The sequence below is a fragment of the Chlamydomonas reinhardtii genome, chromosome 14 (assembly GCF_000002595.2).
Source record: "Chlamydomonas reinhardtii strain CC-503 cw92 mt+ chromosome 14, whole genome shotgun sequence".
In the NCBI taxonomy this organism is placed as follows: domain Eukaryota; kingdom Viridiplantae; phylum Chlorophyta; class Chlorophyceae; order Chlamydomonadales; family Chlamydomonadaceae; genus Chlamydomonas; species Chlamydomonas reinhardtii.
The window spans coordinates 1,723,497-1,738,551 of record NC_057017.1 but is presented as its reverse complement, the minus strand read 5'-3'; the positions used below and the strand labels follow the sequence as shown (position 1 = coordinate 1,738,551).

The following is a 15,055-nucleotide window of genomic DNA, read 5'->3' as shown; positions in this document are numbered from 1 at the left end:
GCGCGGTGTGCGACACTGCGCGTGGCTGCCGAGGAGGAGGGCGGAAACAACTTCAACTTCGGAGACTGCTTGCTATCTGAATCGTCGTTGGCATCCGGTTAGTTGCCCCGCCCCTAAAGATCCGTGCGGTCATGCAGTGCCGGGATGACCCGCCCCTCCAAGCTACCACCCCGGCCTTCGATGGCACGGTTTTGTACGGCAGTGCACGCAATGCCTGGACACGCTCCTCGGCGGCTTAAGCCGGGCCGCCAGCAAAACGGCCACAGCAGTACCGTAACCGCCCTGACAAGGGCACAGAGTACCGGCGGTAGTTAACGCGGCACCCCACCCCCGCCCCTACACCCGCACACCCCGCCCACCACACCCCGCACAAAACGGATGTAACGGCGGCTGGACTGGATGAACGGACGGGTCATTGGAAACCCGGGAGGCCTCAAATCCTCAAGCGACTACCAAGGCCAGAAAGTACCACGGGAGCACAGGGGAAACCGGGTCAGGGGACATGGCGAAGGAGGCAAGTGGCTGACATACGGTAGTTGAGTCCCGAGCAGCAGATTGCACCCCGTCACACGCATGACGCAGAGGCGCAGCTGGCAGCTCACTTGCGGGTCAGAGGGGGAGATGAGGCAGGGTGTGCAATTGGGATGCGGGACAATCTACAGTTCCGGCTTTTCCGGAGCTTTCCGGCCGGACCAGAACGGCCAATTACAACGCATTAAAACAACCATCACATTACAATACAATACAAAATGATCGGCCTTTCCAGCCGCCTGCACGTCGCCAAGCCGGTCACCGGCGGGAACGGCCCGCGGGTCGGGTCGGTGCGGGTAGCGGGAGCGGGAGCGCCGCCGGCAGCCGCGGCCGCGGCGCGGCGCTGCGGGGTGGTGGCCCGCTACACAAGTGCCACGGGGCGCCAGGTGCGGGGGCTGTGTGGGGGCCGCAGGGGCCGCACGGGCCGGAGCAGGCGAGCCGGACCGGACAGGCAGGGCGGAGAGGGCGGAGTCAAGTGCAGGAGGGGCATCAGTGGGAGCTCGGAGCTTTGCATGGTTCGCGGCAGAGCGATACCGCGACAGGGCGGTCCCGTTTGCCCCGAGGCGACACGCGGTGACGCGGCCCTCAGCGTATGTAGCTGAGGTGTTCGTGTGCGTGGCCAGGTGGTCCCCGGCCGCCGCCAGCAGCAGACGCCGCCTGCCCCGCCTGCTGTCACGCCTACTCCGCCGCCCTGTCCCGGACTGCGCCCCTCCCCCAAGCCTTCAGTTTTTCCTGCCATACATCACACCGCATTGCCTCACTGCCCTACGTGCCTCACGCTTACCCACCTCCCCCTCCTCACGCACTTCATCGGCTACTGCGTGCTTCATCAATGCCTGTCGGCGTAGGGCGAGACGGGCCCGGAGGAGGAGGAGGGCGGTCTGAAGGACACCCTGAAGAAGTCCACGTCGGAACGCCAGCACGGCAGCAGCACGCAGCAGGAGCAGCCCACCCAGAGCGGTGGGGCGCACGAGGAGCAGGAGCCAGGTGCGGGTGGCAGGGGGGGCCAGGGGAGGGGGAGGGGGAGGGGGAGGGGGTTGTAGACACCCGCCCAAACTAACCCGAACCCAATGCATTAGAGCGAGGGGGCGAGCGTGGGGAAGGGGGAGGGGGAGGGTTGGAACGATGGTGCTGGGGCGCGGCGCGGGGTATGGGCATGGGCATGGGGGTGGGGGCGGGGGCGGGCAGGCAGGTGGTTGGGCTTGCAGCAATCAGCGACTGGGGTAATTGAGATGGGATGGCCGGGTTGATGACCGCACGCCCATCTTCCTGGGCCCCCAACCCCTTGCGCCAACCCGCCCCCCTCTGCCTCGCTCTCGCTCTTGCATGTTTCGACACACCGCACCTACGTACTCGCACCGCTCCCCAACCCGGCTGCCACCACGCACGGTCACGGACTCCACCACTGCCGCCGCCGCCCCTCGCTCGCCACCTGGCCACCCATCCGCCCACGCTCCTACCGCAACCGCAACCTCCAACCACAACCGCAACAACGACCACCCGTGCGTGCTTGCTGCATGCGCTCTCTGTCGCCACATGTGGTGGCGGCCTGCCTGCCTGCCTGCAACTTGCTCCTGCACCTGCACCTCCATTCTACCCATCACCACCTTGACCTCCACCACCACCACCTTCTACCGCCACCACCACCACCACCTCTACCACTACCAATGCACACGGGCGCCGCCGCCGCCGCCGCCGCCATCAGGCTACCACCACGAGTCCCGCGACGAGCTGCGGCGGCGGGGGGCGGTGGTGCACGAGGAGCTGCGGGGCGCGGGCGAGGGCGGTGAGGGTGAGGGCGAGGGTGAGGGCGAGGGCGGTGAGGTAGCCAGAGCAGCTAGCCAGAGGGGGCGGGGCGCGGGCGCGGGCGAGGGCGGTGAGGGAGCAGCTAGCCAGAGGGGGCGGGGGAGGGCAAGGGCAAGCGAGGGTGGTGAGGAGCAGCTAGCCAGAGGGGGCGGGGGAGGGTGGGGAAGGGCGGGGGGAAGTGAGGGTGGTGAGGGGCATAGGTGACGTGCCGGGTTGCTTGCTTATGGCGAGAGACCCAGCAGGGCGAGTGAGGCCGTCGGTTTCCTCATCAGGTGTCCGTCAGCAGGTCTCACGGCCATTGGCAGAGCCCGGTACGCCGCGGCGCCGTGCGTCTGCGTTGTTGACTCAGCCGTCCCTCCCTTTGCTCACACGGCCCACGCAAGGCTCCCCACCAACTGAACAAACCACCACCACCCTCGGCCCTTTTACTACAACCCAAACACACGCCCGCAGGCGCTCGCGGCTCCGGCACCTCCTCCTCCGGCGCCCACCCCGCCTCCGCGCCCGAGAGCGGCACCGCCGGCCGCACCGCCGAGACCAGCGGCGGCCCCGGCGGCGGCCGGCCCGCCGCCTCGGACAGCGACGACATCGCGTCCGCGCCCGAGAGCGGCACGCGCTAGGAGCGCGCGAGTGGACGGCGCTTCGGCGGCTGTAGCAAGGGGCGGGCCACAGCAGGAGGCTGTAGCAAGTAAGGGGCGAGGCATCGGCGGCTGTAGCTAGGGGCGTTTAGAACGGAGGCGTTTGTGGTGGTGGCAAGGGCCCGCAGGCGGCGGCTGTAGCAAGTGTTTGGACGACTGGCTGTAGCAGCGGTTGTGGGCCTGTGGGACCTCATGTGGCAGGGCTTTTGAGTTTGAACGGGGCGCCTCATTCATGTTGCATGCTTAGTAATGTAGGACGTAGGTGGCTGCTGGACGTGAGGCTGTTGCCTAGTGCATGCATGGACCTTCCGTACTCCCCGGATGCTTGGCGGGAATTTGCCTGTCGAATACGGCAGTCGCGGGGAGGGACGTGGTTCAAAGTGTGCATGCATGTGCGGCAGAACTGTGGGCGTGGGCAGGCGTGGAAACCCGCCAACAAGGCCGGCGGCCGGGGGCCAGCCAGCCAGCCAGCCCGCCTTTTCGGGTGCGCCAGTCGATGTGGCGGCGCGCGGGCTGCAGGCTCTCTAGGGACGACGCGGAGCAGGCAAGAGGACTGCAAATGTCTGGCTGGAGGTTGAGTTGTTTGTGGTTGGTTGATGGGCGGGCGCTGCCGAGCTGGGAGCAAGCAGCGCCAGCCACTTTGTTACACGTTAGTTGATTTGTTATGCGGTTTGCCACGCCAATGCCCCCGCGTGTGCCCGCATACATCACTGGGCTGCATTAAGGTACCGTCCCAGCCGGATTTGCTTTAAGAATTACGAAGCAGGCAGCAGCAGGCCGGTTCAGGGCGTGGGAGCTATGTGATGTCATATAGTAAGGCACATATATATGCAGCGCGGTGTCGCGGCTTGGCTCACTACATCACACAGACAAAGCCTACAGCCGGAGTCCGTCGGTAGTTCTACCCAACCCCACCAAACCAGGTGCATCACGACAAGCATCTGCCATCACCTCCTCGAGAACGCGCATGCGGCGCACTGCACCAGCCAGCAACCAGGCAACCACCGTCATGCCGGCCACAGGTACGCACCCCACTCCTTACACGGAACCGGTGCGTGCTGAGGAAGGGCGGCTCGGCCAAACCCAGGGCGCCACCGCGCGCCCCAAATTTAGTCAGCTCACCTCCAACCCGCAAGTCAGGTGCTAGTTTGCAGAGCCAGACAACGTAACCTCAACAACGCAGTCTCACTCTCACTGCCCATACGGAAATTGCGGGTGCGGCTGCTGCTGCTGCTGCGTCGGCCGCGGAGGCCCCGGCTGCATCCCCATGGGCTGCTGCATCTGTTGCGGCGGCGGAAGTGCGTACTGCTGCGGCTGCTGCAGTTGCGGCGGCGGTTGGTACTGCTGTTGCTGCTGCTGCGGTTGCTGGTACTGCGGCTGTTGCGGCGGTTGGACGTACTGTTGGTACTGCTGCTGCGGTTGCTGTGGCGGTTGGTACTGCTGCTGCTGCGGTTGCTGGTACTGCGGCTGTTGTTGCGGCGGCACCTGCCCGAACTGCTGCGGCGCAGTGACGGCCACCGCCGCCGCCGCCGCCGTGTGTTGCTGCTGCTGTTGGTGTGGGTGCTGTTGCTGCTGCGGTTGCGGCGGGTGGGCGGGGCCAGGCTGCATGAAGCTTGCATGCTGCTGCGGCTGTTGCGCGGGCTGTTGGTAGTGGTGGTGCGGCTGCTGCGGCGCTGCGGCACCCGGGTGCTGGTGTGGGTGCTGGTGTGGGTGCTGCTGCTGCGCGCCTAGCTGCTCCGACTTCACCACCGGCCCCACCGCTCCCGGCGACATGGCGTGCGCCTCACGCTTCACCTGCCCCTCCTCCTCGCGCTTAACCTGCCCCGGCGTCTGCGGCTGCCCCTGCGGGTGCTGCTGCTGCCCCTGTGGGTGCTGCTGCCCCGGCGGGTGCTGCTGCTGCCCCTGCGGGTGCTGCTGCTGCCCCTGCGGGTGCTGCTGCCCCTGCGGGTGCTGCTGCCCCGGCGGGTGCTGCTGCTGCTGCGGGTGCTGCTGCGAAGGGTGCGGAGGGTGCGAAGGGTGCGGAGGGTGCGGGGGTGCGTGCCCGGCGGGGGAGTTGGGCATGGAGGGTGGGGGCTGCGAGCCGCCGTGCGAGGCGCGGCTGTGGTGCTGGTGGTGGTGCTGTTGGGCCCCGCCGGGCGGCGAGGCGGTGCCGTGGTGGTGATGGTGGTGGTGGTGGCGGTGACCGTGGCCGTGGCCGTGCTCGCCTGCCGCGCCGCCGCCGCCGCCGCTGCGGTGGCGCAGCTTCGCCTCTCGCCGTGCCTGTGTTTGGCAACCACATGGAAACAGGGAGGGCATTGTGTGCTTGCTTGTGAATACTACTATAGGTGGGGCAGGCCGGCTCCGGCCCCGGCCCCTGCGCCTCTTCCCTGTCCCCTTGTCCTCACTTGCTATTGCGGGCGCAACGCCCCGCCCAACCCCGCTTAAAACTACTCGCCTAAGGCCCATGCAACACTTCGAGACCCCCATACACCGCAGAACTCCTCCAGTCCCCCTTCCCCGGTTGTCCCCCCCCCCCTTCACATGGCGATGCAGCGACTGGACCCATGCGGCCAAGCCTCCTCCGTTCCCCCTAAACCCGAAATGCAGGAAAACCCCTACGAAACTCTGCGAAACCCCTCACCCTACTCACCCGCCGCTCCGCCTCCAGGTCCTGAGCCGGGTCGTACGGCTCCATCCGCGGCAGACCCACCCGCCCGCCGCCACTGCTGCTTCTGCCGCCGCCATTACTAATGCCGACAGCATCAACGGCGGCTGTAGCAGGGGGCGGCGGCGGCTTCGGCGGCAGCGGCACTGCGCCGTAGCGGGACACGGGCACCCAGCCGGCGGCGTCGTCGGCATCGCACACCTCGAGCGGCGGCGCCGGCAGGGGCGGCGGCGGCGGCGGCAGCTGCCCCGGCGGCAGCGGCTGCCAGCAGGCTGTAGCAACCGGGTCGTCGGCAGTAGCAGTGGCAGTGGCAGTGGCGGGCTGGGGGCGCCACACGGAGGGGGCTGGGGGCAGCACCGCCACCTCGGGGCTGTGGTGGAGCAGGTCCTGTGGGCGCGTGGCGAGGGCGTGTGCGCGCGCGCGAAAGGGTCAAAGCAACGGGCGGAGACAGCCAGATTAAAAGAAAGCAGGTAGGTTGTCGCGTCGTGCGGCTTTGACTATGCCCATCCCTGACCTGACCGCCCTCATGACTGGGAACGGTAAAACCAGACCCCATCCCTCGATTGCATTGGGTTCGGTTTAGTTTGGGCTGGAATCTACAACCCTCCCCCCTACTCCCCCTAGCTCTCCTCCTCGCTCTTTTGCGTCACCTTAAACTTAGTTTGGGCTGCTATCTAAAAACCCTCCCCTCCTCTCCCGCCCCCTGTGTTCCCAATGTTTCAACCTTGCAACCCGTTCCCCCCCGCTCTCACCTCCGCCGCCTCCCGCGCCAGCTCTTCCAGCTGCCCCGCAATGGCGGTGGCCCAGGCGGGGTCGTGCAGCCCCAGCTGCGCACAGCACTCCACCGCGTAGCCCAGTGGGCTTAGGCCGCCGCCAGCGCGGCCGCCGCCGGCGCCGCAGCCGCCTGCGGGAGGGGAAGGATCGAGGTGAGTTTTTTTTGGGGGGTGGGGGTGGGGGAGGAGTTGGAGGAGGAGGTGAGGGGAAGAGTTTGGGGGAAGAGTTTGGGGGAGGGGTTGGGGGGAGGGGTTGGGGGGAGGGGAGCAGAGAAGTTGAGCTGAGGAGTTGGGAGGGTGAGTTTGGGAAAGCCTTGAGGTGAGTGGGCTAGGGAGCAGACACGGCTGCAGCGGCCTTGCCAGCAGGCTGAGCCGCTGAGGGCGGAGGAGCTGCGGCGCCGCCTTCGGAGTCGTGCAGGACCCCCACCCACCCTGTCGCCTCTCCACCAGTCCCCGTCGCCTGTCCTGCAGGTCCCTCTCCATGCCTGTACCGTCCACTGACCCCCGTCCTCCATGTTTCCCTCCCCCTGGTCCGCTAACTTCGCTTGGTCTGGTTGGCAATGGTGTATTTGGGGACTAGAATGGGTCCCTCCCCTCGCCTCCACCCTCCCACCCACCTGCCATGCCGCCGCCGCCGCCCACGTCCCACTCCACCTCGTCCCGGAACACCCGCCCCTCGCGCCGCACGTACAGCTGCACGCCACCAGCACGAACAGGAGGAGAGAGGGCGGGGAGAGGCGGGGCACACGAGGTGTCGAGGCGAGTACAGGTTTGGTGACGGGGCCCCCCGTCAGCGCACGGCGCAAGCGGCTGTACCTGTGTACCCCACTTGCTCCACTTACCGCACGCACCCCTCGCCGCCGCCAGCTCACCACCCGCCAGCCCACGCATTTGCCTCAGCCCAGCATCCCCGCCCCCGCCCCCTACACTCCCACCCCCTACACCCACGCCTCCCGTCTACACTTTCCTCAGCTAATCATACATGTAAACCCCCCCCGTTTAGTTTGGGCTGGTATATACAACCCTCCCCCCCCACACACACACAGGCCCCACCTACACCGCCCCCCCCCCCGCCGCCCACCTGCAGCCGCACCAGCCGCGGTCCACCCAGGTCCTTGAAGGTGGCGAAGGGCCGCAGGCTGCGCTGCATCTCCTCCTCCACATTCCTGTGGACACAAGCGTATGTCGTGTGTCGTATGTGCGAGAGAGAGGGCACACAGGAAGGAAACATGTTCAAGAGAGCACCAAGGGATTGAACACGCAACACTGCATGTTGTTAAAGAACACAATGTATGTGTTGTGGGTGGGTGGGGGTGTGTATGTGTGTGGGTGGGTGCAGGAGAGCGGTTGTGGTTGTGCGTAGTTGCGTGTGCATGTGGAGTGGTGGTGGTGGTGGTGGTGGTGGTGGTGGTGGTGGTGGTGGTGGTGGTGGTGGTGGTGGTGGTGGTGGAGGGGAATGCGGCGCGCGGCGGCGGCCCGCCCCCCCTTCCCGCCCCATCTGTTCCCCTCACAATTTGGTGACCCCACCGACATGTCACCACCACCGCCACAATACACGCGAACGCCCCCTCCCCCACCTAATGTAGTTTTGCGGTAGCTGCAGGTCCGCCGCCAGCCGTACGGCGATGGGACGCACCTCGTAGCCCGGCTCTAAGTGTGTGTGGGGGGGGGGAAAGGGGGAGGAGGAGGGGTTACATTCGTGAGTATTTAAGCAGACGGAGGAGCAGGGGTTGAGCAGGGGTTGAATTCAACATTCCCACATCCTTCCCCGCCCACCGCGCGTGCGTGATTGTTCCCCACCCAGATTGTTGCGGCCCTTGGCCACGGGGGGAGGGGGCGCACCCTTCCCCCTGCCCCTCGGCCCCCCAGCACCCCTTTCCCCGGCCCCCGGCACCCCTTGCCCCGGCCCGCATTTCCCCGGCCCCCAGGCCAGGCCCCCGAACACGACCCAACCGTGCTAGCAACGCCCCCTCCCCGCCCACATTAACACGCACACGCACACGGTCACGCATACGCGCACACACGCGGGCAGCCACACTCACCCCCAAGCCGCCACAGAAAATGCTGCAGGTAGTCCAGCAGCACACGCAATCAAACACACACGGAGTGTGACTATGTCAGCGCCAGTAGCGTTGTGGGAAATGTGCGGAAGGCGACGCCTGGGCAGGACGGACACCCCCTCCGAGCCGGGTGGCTGCTGCACCAAGAGCCGGTTCCCCAGAACCCCACCTCGCGCACGTCCTCGCCGTCCTCGCGGTCAACGTTCACGCGTATCGGCACCAGCAGCGAGCCCTTTTGTCGCTTCTCCGGGTGGTCTCCAGCACCTATTGCCTCCAGCACCTCCTGCCTAAGCTGCCCAACATCCCGGCAAGCGGGCCCTTGCCCAACAGCCCCTTTCTTAGGGGCAGGGTCGTCAGTGGTCATGGTTAGTATTCATGGATTGCATAATATAGGAAATTTAAGCGGCAGTCGGTAAAATTTGAGCCTCTTGCGATCGCATGAGGCGATGCACCGAAAACTCTCAGCAGAGGGGCAAGAGTGCATGCGTAGTGCCATACCGGATAATTTTACTTGTGTTGTGTAGATTACCAAACGACCGAGCATTAGGTCTCTACAATTTTGGTCGAGCCTGTCCAGATCTTCGCGCCAGTCCCCACAACTCGTTAGCCTGGGCCAGGAGCTTTTGCGGGAGCAAGTAGAAGGATGTCGGGCATTGGAACAGGGGTACGTGGACCCCAATGCCCGTCTAGCAAGGGCTGGCACCGCAAATGGCATCTCCTCACGCTCTTCTCTCCGCGCAGTATGACCTGTCCTCGACGACATACTCGCCCGATGGAAAGATCTTCCAGACGGAGTATGCTCAGAAGGCGGTAGACAACAGCAGGTACGCGGGGCGGTGCCTGAAGGCCACGATGGCAGGGGTGCGTGCGGGGCCGGAGCCAATGCGCCTGCTCCCGACTCCGCAACCCTCGAGAGGTCGCCAACTTACCCAGCCATTACTACATTAGACTTCAATCTCTGAAGCTTTATTACCTGGCGTTATCTTCTCTTTCCTCCTCCACCTGCAGCACGGTGGTGGGCCTGCGCTGCAAGGACGGTGTCGTGCTGGTGGGTGGCGGCACTCGCGTGTGTGGCGTGTCGGCCTGAGGGCTTGCGGCGTTTGCGCCCGCAGCCTCGCGTGTGTTAGGAAGAAGCGCATGGCGAGGGGATATGGGCCCAAATGTTGGGGGTAACCAGACGCGCGCGCTCGTGTGTGCGCGACGTGCTGGCGCTAGGAGGGGCAGGTGGAGGGAGCGGCGGAGGCGCGGAGGGCAGGATTCCCCGGAGGCTCCTACTCCTAGACCTCAGGACGCAGTGAGGTCTGGGCCGACGAGCCTCAGCACGCAGCGACGCGGCGTCACTGACGTGGCGACAGAAGCAGCGGCGCTGTCTCGGGGATTTCATTATGGGACAGGGGGTTAGGGACTAGGGAGGAGCCACAGATGCGTGTGGCAGCACTGCGGCCGGACGCGGCCGGTGGCCGGGGCGCTCACGCCGCGTGCCGTGGCCGCTGCCGTGGCCGTGGCCGTGGCGCGGGTTGGAAACAGCTCAGCAGTGGACGGGGCTTCTGCTGAGACCGGCGGGGCACAGGCGCGCTGAGGCCGCGATGCGGCCAGTGGTGGGCCGCATGGTAAACCCTAACTCGTCACGTATATAAAACTCCACTTCACACACGCCACAATTCACACAGGCCTGCGAGAAGCTGGTGCTGTCCAAGCTGCTGGTGGAGGGCTCCAACCGCCGGATACACAACATCGACCGACACGTGGGCGTGGTGGGTGATGGGGCTGGTGGGGTAGTTGGATTAGTGGGTGGGTTGGTTCGGTCGGTTGGTGGGCTGGTTGGTTCGGTTGGGTCGGTTGGTTGGTCCGAGCTCGCAAGAGGGTGTGTGTGGGAAGCGATGTCGAGGCGGGGTTTGACGCAGGAGCTAGCAGGGTTTCACGCCCATTTAGATAACCGGGCGTGGGGGCGTGCGGCTTGGCTGCGGCAGCCCTGGCGGTAGGGGCCATCGGTAGCCACTAGCTGTGCTTCCTTTGGTGTTTCGTCGTGTGGAGGTTTGTGTGTGTGCACCGACGCCGCCGGGTTCTGTGGTGGCATGTACACGCATCCTCCTCACCTTCACGCTGACACACACACGCCGTCTCCCTCTCTCTCCTTCCCTTCATCCTGACACCGCCAGGCTGTGGCGGGCCTGGCGCCTGACGGCCGCATGGTGGCCAACCGCGCCTGGGACGAGGCCGCCAGCTACAAGTGAGTGGGGCGCTGCGGGGGGGGGGGGGAATGTAAATACCAGCCCAAACTAAACCAAACCACGGGGGGGAAGAGGAAGGCCAGCTACAAGAGAGTGTGGCAGATGCTGCAGTGCAATCTGAAATACGTGCGTTGGGGGCGAGGGCGGAGCCTAGCGACGGAGGGAGGAGGAGGCCTTTCCTTTGGTACCTACCTGAGCCAGAGGGGCTGTTTGGGCGAAGGCCTCGAGCTGACAACAACCTCGCGCCATCCGTGTGCTGCCCCTGACAGGCGTGTGTATGGCGAGCCCATCCCCGGCCACGTGCTGTGCGAGCGCGTGGGCAGCTACGTGAGTGGCGGGGGTGGGGGAGGGGCGAGAGGGACAGCGTGTGTTGAGTGGGCGTTACGGAGGCTGTCATTGCCAGTGTTGCAGCGTGAAACGGCGCGAGCTTTTGGGGCGCGAGGTGATGACTGGTTTGGCGAGGTCGTGGTTGGCGGGACGTGTGGGATGTGGTTGGAAGTTCCAGGGCAGTGCGGGCAGGCGGGCGCGCGGCAGGGCAACATTTTCATGGTGGTACGGGGCGGGTGGACTGCTCACTGGCACGCATGAAACAAACCACTGCCACACTTCCAAACCCCTCCCCTCCCCGCAACGCAACCACTCGCCTTGCAGCGCCTGATTAAGTTTTTGCTTGCCGTCCCCTTAGATCCTGTTCCCAATGTTGTAACTTTGAAATGCCCTCCCGCCCCCTCTTCCCCCTCCCTCCCCCTCCCCCACCTGCCTACGCCTTCACTTCTTAATTAATCATGAATGTAATCCCCCCCAGGTGCACATGTTCAACCTGTACTGGTCGCTGCGCCCGTACGGCGCCGCACTGCTGCTGGCGGCGTACGACAAGAACGGCCCGGCGCTGTACGCCGTGGACCCCTCCGGCACCTCGCTGGTGAGGAGGGGGCGGGGGAGACGAGGAGGGGGGGACAGGGGACACGACAGGGGACACGGGGAGGGGAGAAAGCACGTGGGGTGCGAAGAGAAGGGGCGAGAGGGGGTTGGAAGGTGCACGGCCACAGGGGTGCAGGGGGGGAGTCGTAGGGGCGGGGCGGGGCGGGACGTGGCAGGGGTATGTTGCGTTCGCAGAAATCGTCAGGTGCTAGTGAATCGCGCGGGTTTATATTCATCACTTCATGACGTTGTTCGGGGCGACCGCCCTAGGCGTGGTCCAAGCCGCAAGCCCAGCCCACGAGCCCAGCCCGCGAGCCCAGCCCGCGCCCGCCCGCAGTCAATATCCTGCAAAGCTCATCTGCCTGCCTGTCCTGCAAACCCCTGCTCCCTCGCTCACGCCCTCCCTCCTCCCCACTCCAATCCTCCTCCTCCCTCTCATTAGCGCTACTTCGGCACGGCTGTGGGCAAGGCGCGCCAGGCCGCCAAGAACGAGATTGAGAAGCTCAAGCTCAACGAGCTGAGCGCGCGCGAGGCGGTCATTGAGGCCGTGAAGATGTGAGTGGAAATGTGTGTGTGTGTGTGTGTGTGTGTGTATGTGTGTGTGTGTGTGTGTGTGTGTGTGTGTGTGTATGTGTGTGTGTGTGTGTGTGTGTTTTTGTGTGTTTTTGTGTGTTTTTGTGTGTTTTTGTGTGTTTTTGTGTGTTTGTGACACCGGATCGACTCCATGGCGACTCCGCTGAAACACGTTATGCCGGCGATGTCGGAGTTGGTGATGCAGATCCTGCGACTGCGACTGTGATGGCGGCGACTGTCCCAGACGTTTATAACCCATTTCCAAGCACTCGCTCTCACCGCGCTCTGCTCACCATTATAACCTTGCAACGCCGCACCCATCCACCCTCCACCCACATCCCGCCTATTCCCCTACCACCCACCCACCCCGCCCTCCCCATGCCAGCCTGTACAAGGTGCGGGACGAGGACGGCAAGAAGTTCGAGCTAGACGTGAGCTGGGTGTGCGACGAGTCCGGCAAGGTGCACCAGCGGGTGAGTGAGAGCGTGTGGTGCGTGTGCGTGCTTGTGGGAGCAGGCGGCGGCGGCACAGCGCGCGAGCGAGGTGGGGTGTGGGGCGTGGCTTGGGTTGGGTGCTTTCGGGAGATAGTGGGGCTGGTTTCATCGGCACTGCACAACAAGATGCTCCCGCGAGCGCAGTCGGCTTACCTGCGCCGCTGTTATTGCCACGTAACCGACGTAGCATTTGTCAAAAGACAACGGATTGATGAAGCAGATGACACACGGGCGCACACACAAAGCTCACTTCACGCCCCCGCAAACTCGCAACCCCCACTTCCTAACCCCCAAAATGGTCTACCGTCTACCACTTCCTAATATAATCATGAATGTAACCCCACCTCACCACGCACACATGCACACATGCACACACGCACACACGCAGGTACCTGACGAGCTGCTGGCGGAGGCTGAGCGGCAAGCCAAGGCGGCGCTGGAGGACAGCGACATGTGAGTGGGCGGGGTGGGGTCGAGGCGCTGGAGGACAGCGACATGTGAGTGGGCGGGGGGGTGGGTCGAGGCGCTGGAGGACAGCGACATGTGAGTGGGCGGGGGGGTGGGGTCGAGGCGCTGGAGGACAGCGACATGTGAGTGGGCGGGGGGGGGGGTCGAGGCGCTGGAGGGCAGCGACATGTGAGTGGGCGGGGGGGGGTCGAGGCGCTGGAGGACAGCGACATGTGAGTGGGCGGGGGGGGGCAGCGACATGTGAGTCGGCGGTGTGTGTGTGGAGGATAGCGACATGTGAGTCGGCAGGGGGGGGGGGCGCGATGCGGTAGGAGCGGGGGGTTCGAGCACGTGCTCATGGGGGGAGAGTGGGTCAACGAAGCCCCTCGCGCCAGCTCGGAGCCGGCCACATGGGCGCAGCCAGCCTGCTGACACACGCGGCCAGTGGCAGAATGCAGCGGGCCGGCTGCCTTGACTGGGTCGGGGTGGCTGGGCGGTGGACAGCGATGGTGGTGGAGACAGCAGGAGTGCGGCATTGGCGGTGGCGGTGGGGCCATGTCAGGGCTCGAAGTGGTGCGGGAGGGGCCACGTCAATCCGTGGGATAACCGCATGGTGGATAACATGAAAATTACGGCTTACAAGACACCGACGCTACCGAACACGAATCTGGCTGTGGCCAGTGCGCTCAGGCCGCTCCAACCGCTCTGACCGCTCTGACCGCTCCGCCCTCTCTGCCCTGTCTGCCCTCTGCTATCGCGACCGCAGGGACGACTAGGCGCTGCGCAGAGAGTCCTGGCACAGGCGGTGGCGGCGGTGCGCGGGGCGCTATGGTGCAGGTACTAGTGGCGCAGAGAGGACTGGCACAGGCGGCGGCATGAGCGCAGGGTAATACCGTAGTGGCGCAGGTGATGGCCATGGAGATGTGGTTTGTGAGATGTGTGGCACAGCCGCAGCCGAGGGCGGAGGTGCGGTGCCGCATGTGCCCCAGGGTCTCGGGGTAGTGCGTTGCGTGTATGTAGGGAAGGGTGTGTGGGAGGAGGCGCCTGTCAGGACCCAAAAGCGAGCTCTGTTGCTGTCTGATCAGCGATTGAGGCAGTCGAGGAGATTAAGTTCAACCTAGTTCAGCGGTACAGCCGTGATGGTGCGAGCGCTGTTGGACAGAGTGTGGTGCTACTGCATGGACGGCGGGCGCCGGTCCGCCGCGCGCGTGCCAGTCGAGAGGCCGGCAGTGTACGGTGGGGCGCTGCGGGGTAGGGGCAGGTCGCGTAAGAAGGTTAGAAAGCATGATATCTCCAAGGACGAACAAGCACCAGCTGTAACATACCTTAGAAAGCAGAGTAGGGAGGCCCGAGGCCGAGGCAATCGGATGTGCTCTGAGCTAGGAACTGGGGACTGTGACGAAGGCTGACAGACAGGGAGCGAAGGAGCCCCGCCTGCAGGTTGTGTGTAAGGTGTGTGCGAGCGTGTCTTGCATCAAGGCTGCCCGGGGCCAATAAGTTATCGACGTGCATGAAAAAACGCAACACAGTACGCGGAACTGCTTGAGCTGCTCGTCGAACAGCCGACGCCCGGCCGTTAAGTTGCGATCAGTTGCGGGAAATTTATCTTTTCTGGCTTTGCGTCCGATACACCCGCCCGCCAGATTTCAATTACCCTACACACTGCGGTACACGCTCCGGTGCACCCCTTACTGGAGCCGGGACTGTCCCCTCTGTAACATCCGCATTCTTACTAGAGCGCTCACTTGACCCTGCGTCGCTATGCCAGCAGTCCCGAACAGCCCATATGGGACTACCATATGCTTCTCACCAGTCACCACCCTCTGCTCTTGCTTGTACCGTACTAGAAATCCAAGGGAGCAGCCCGTACCATACGAGTTTGCGTGGTGGGACATGGGGACTCCCAGCCTTGGCCTGTCACGTCGACGCACTGCGCC

At 64.9% G+C, this 15,055-nt stretch overlaps 4 protein-coding genes across 5 annotated transcripts in view; 2 read left to right on the top strand and 2 right to left on the bottom strand.

The window, feature by feature from the left end:
• The first annotated feature begins 673 nt into the window (after nucleotides 1–673).
• Nucleotides 674–3,419, top strand: CHLRE_14g619650v5 (uncharacterized protein). The gene is made up of 4 exons (XM_043070157.1): nucleotides 674–917; nucleotides 1,380–1,518; nucleotides 2,237–2,350; nucleotides 2,791–3,419. Exons 1-4 carry the CDS (start codon nucleotides 750–752, stop codon nucleotides 2,955–2,957), a joined length of 588 nt encoding a protein of 195 aa, XP_042916830.1. The 5' UTR covers nucleotides 674–749; the 3' UTR covers nucleotides 2,958–3,419.
• Nucleotides 3,420–3,606: 187 nt separating this feature from the next.
• On the bottom strand, nucleotides 3,607–8,843 carry CHLRE_14g619613v5 (uncharacterized protein). Its single transcript, XM_043070156.1, has 8 exons — nucleotides 8,622–8,843; nucleotides 8,435–8,456; nucleotides 7,970–8,042; nucleotides 7,474–7,558; nucleotides 7,010–7,085; nucleotides 6,372–6,523; nucleotides 5,605–6,006; nucleotides 3,607–5,234 (listed from the first exon to the last, which is right to left on the bottom strand). Exons 1-8 carry the CDS (start codon nucleotides 8,814–8,816, stop codon nucleotides 4,167–4,169), a joined length of 2,073 nt encoding a protein of 690 aa, XP_042916829.1. The 5' UTR covers nucleotides 8,817–8,843; the 3' UTR covers nucleotides 3,607–4,166.
• A 110-nt stretch (nucleotides 8,844–8,953) lies between these two features.
• On the top strand, nucleotides 8,954–14,581 carry CHLRE_14g619550v5 (uncharacterized protein). Of its 2 annotated transcripts, none has more exons than XM_001690250.2 (11): nucleotides 8,954–9,116; nucleotides 9,194–9,276; nucleotides 9,461–9,500; nucleotides 10,123–10,206; nucleotides 10,612–10,682; nucleotides 10,953–11,010; nucleotides 11,489–11,605; nucleotides 12,047–12,159; nucleotides 12,563–12,650; nucleotides 13,060–13,124; nucleotides 13,885–14,581. In XM_001690250.2, exons 1-11 carry the CDS (start codon nucleotides 9,096–9,098, stop codon nucleotides 13,892–13,894), a joined length of 750 nt encoding a protein of 249 aa, XP_001690302.1. In that variant the 5' UTR covers nucleotides 8,954–9,095; the 3' UTR covers nucleotides 13,895–14,581. The 2 variants fall into 2 exon arrangements, with proteins under 2 accessions (XP_001690302.1, XP_042916828.1); XM_043070155.1 differs by having other exon boundaries at nucleotides 13,060–13,351.
• A 30-nt stretch (nucleotides 14,582–14,611) lies between these two features.
• CHLRE_14g619500v5 (uncharacterized protein) overlaps nucleotides 14,612–15,055 on the bottom strand; it is a 10,282-nt gene continuing 9,838 nt past the window's right edge. Inside the window, exon 6 of the mRNA XM_043070154.1 lies at nucleotides 14,612–15,055. This exon is cut by the window's right edge and continues 2,928 nt beyond it. The gene's annotated coding sequence lies outside the window, so the exon portion shown is untranslated.

What these genes read in the sequence shown, in the direction of transcription:
- CHLRE_14g619550v5 (XM_001690250.2), top strand. Translation starts at nt 9,096, where the DNA reads ATGTCGGGCATTGGAACAGGG. An exon ending in TCGACCGACACGTGGGCGTG is followed by an intron (nt 10,207 to 10,611) that starts GTGGGTGATGGG and finishes TGACACCGCCAG; the next exon opens with GCTGTGGCGGGCCTGGCGCC. An exon ending in GACGAGGCCGCCAGCTACAA is followed by an intron (nt 10,683 to 10,952) that starts GTGAGTGGGGCG and finishes TGCCCCTGACAG; the next exon opens with GCGTGTGTATGGCGAGCCCA.
- CHLRE_14g619613v5 (XM_043070156.1), bottom strand. Translation starts at nt 8,816, where the DNA reads ATGACCACTGACGACCCTGCCCCTAAGAAAGGGGCTGTTGGGCAAGGG. An exon ending in ACGGCGAGGACGTGCGCGAG is followed by an intron (nt 8,457 to 8,621) that starts GTGGGGTTCTGG and finishes GACTACCTGCAG; the next exon opens with CATTTTCTGTGGCGGCTTGG. An exon ending in TGGCGCGGGAGGCGGCGGAG is followed by an intron (nt 6,007 to 6,371) that starts GTGAGAGCGGGG and finishes ACGCGCCCACAG; the next exon opens with GACCTGCTCCACCACAGCCC.
- CHLRE_14g619650v5 (XM_043070157.1), top strand. Translation starts at nt 750, where the DNA reads ATGATCGGCCTTTCCAGCCGCCTGCACGTCGCCAAGCCGGTCACCGGC. An exon ending in CAAGTGCCACGGGGCGCCAG is followed by an intron (nt 918 to 1,379) that starts GTGCGGGGGCTG and finishes CTGTCGGCGTAG; the next exon opens with GGCGAGACGGGCCCGGAGGA. An exon ending in CGAGGGTGAGGGCGAGGGCG is followed by an intron (nt 2,351 to 2,790) that starts GTGAGGTAGCCA and finishes ACACGCCCGCAG; the next exon opens with GCGCTCGCGGCTCCGGCACC.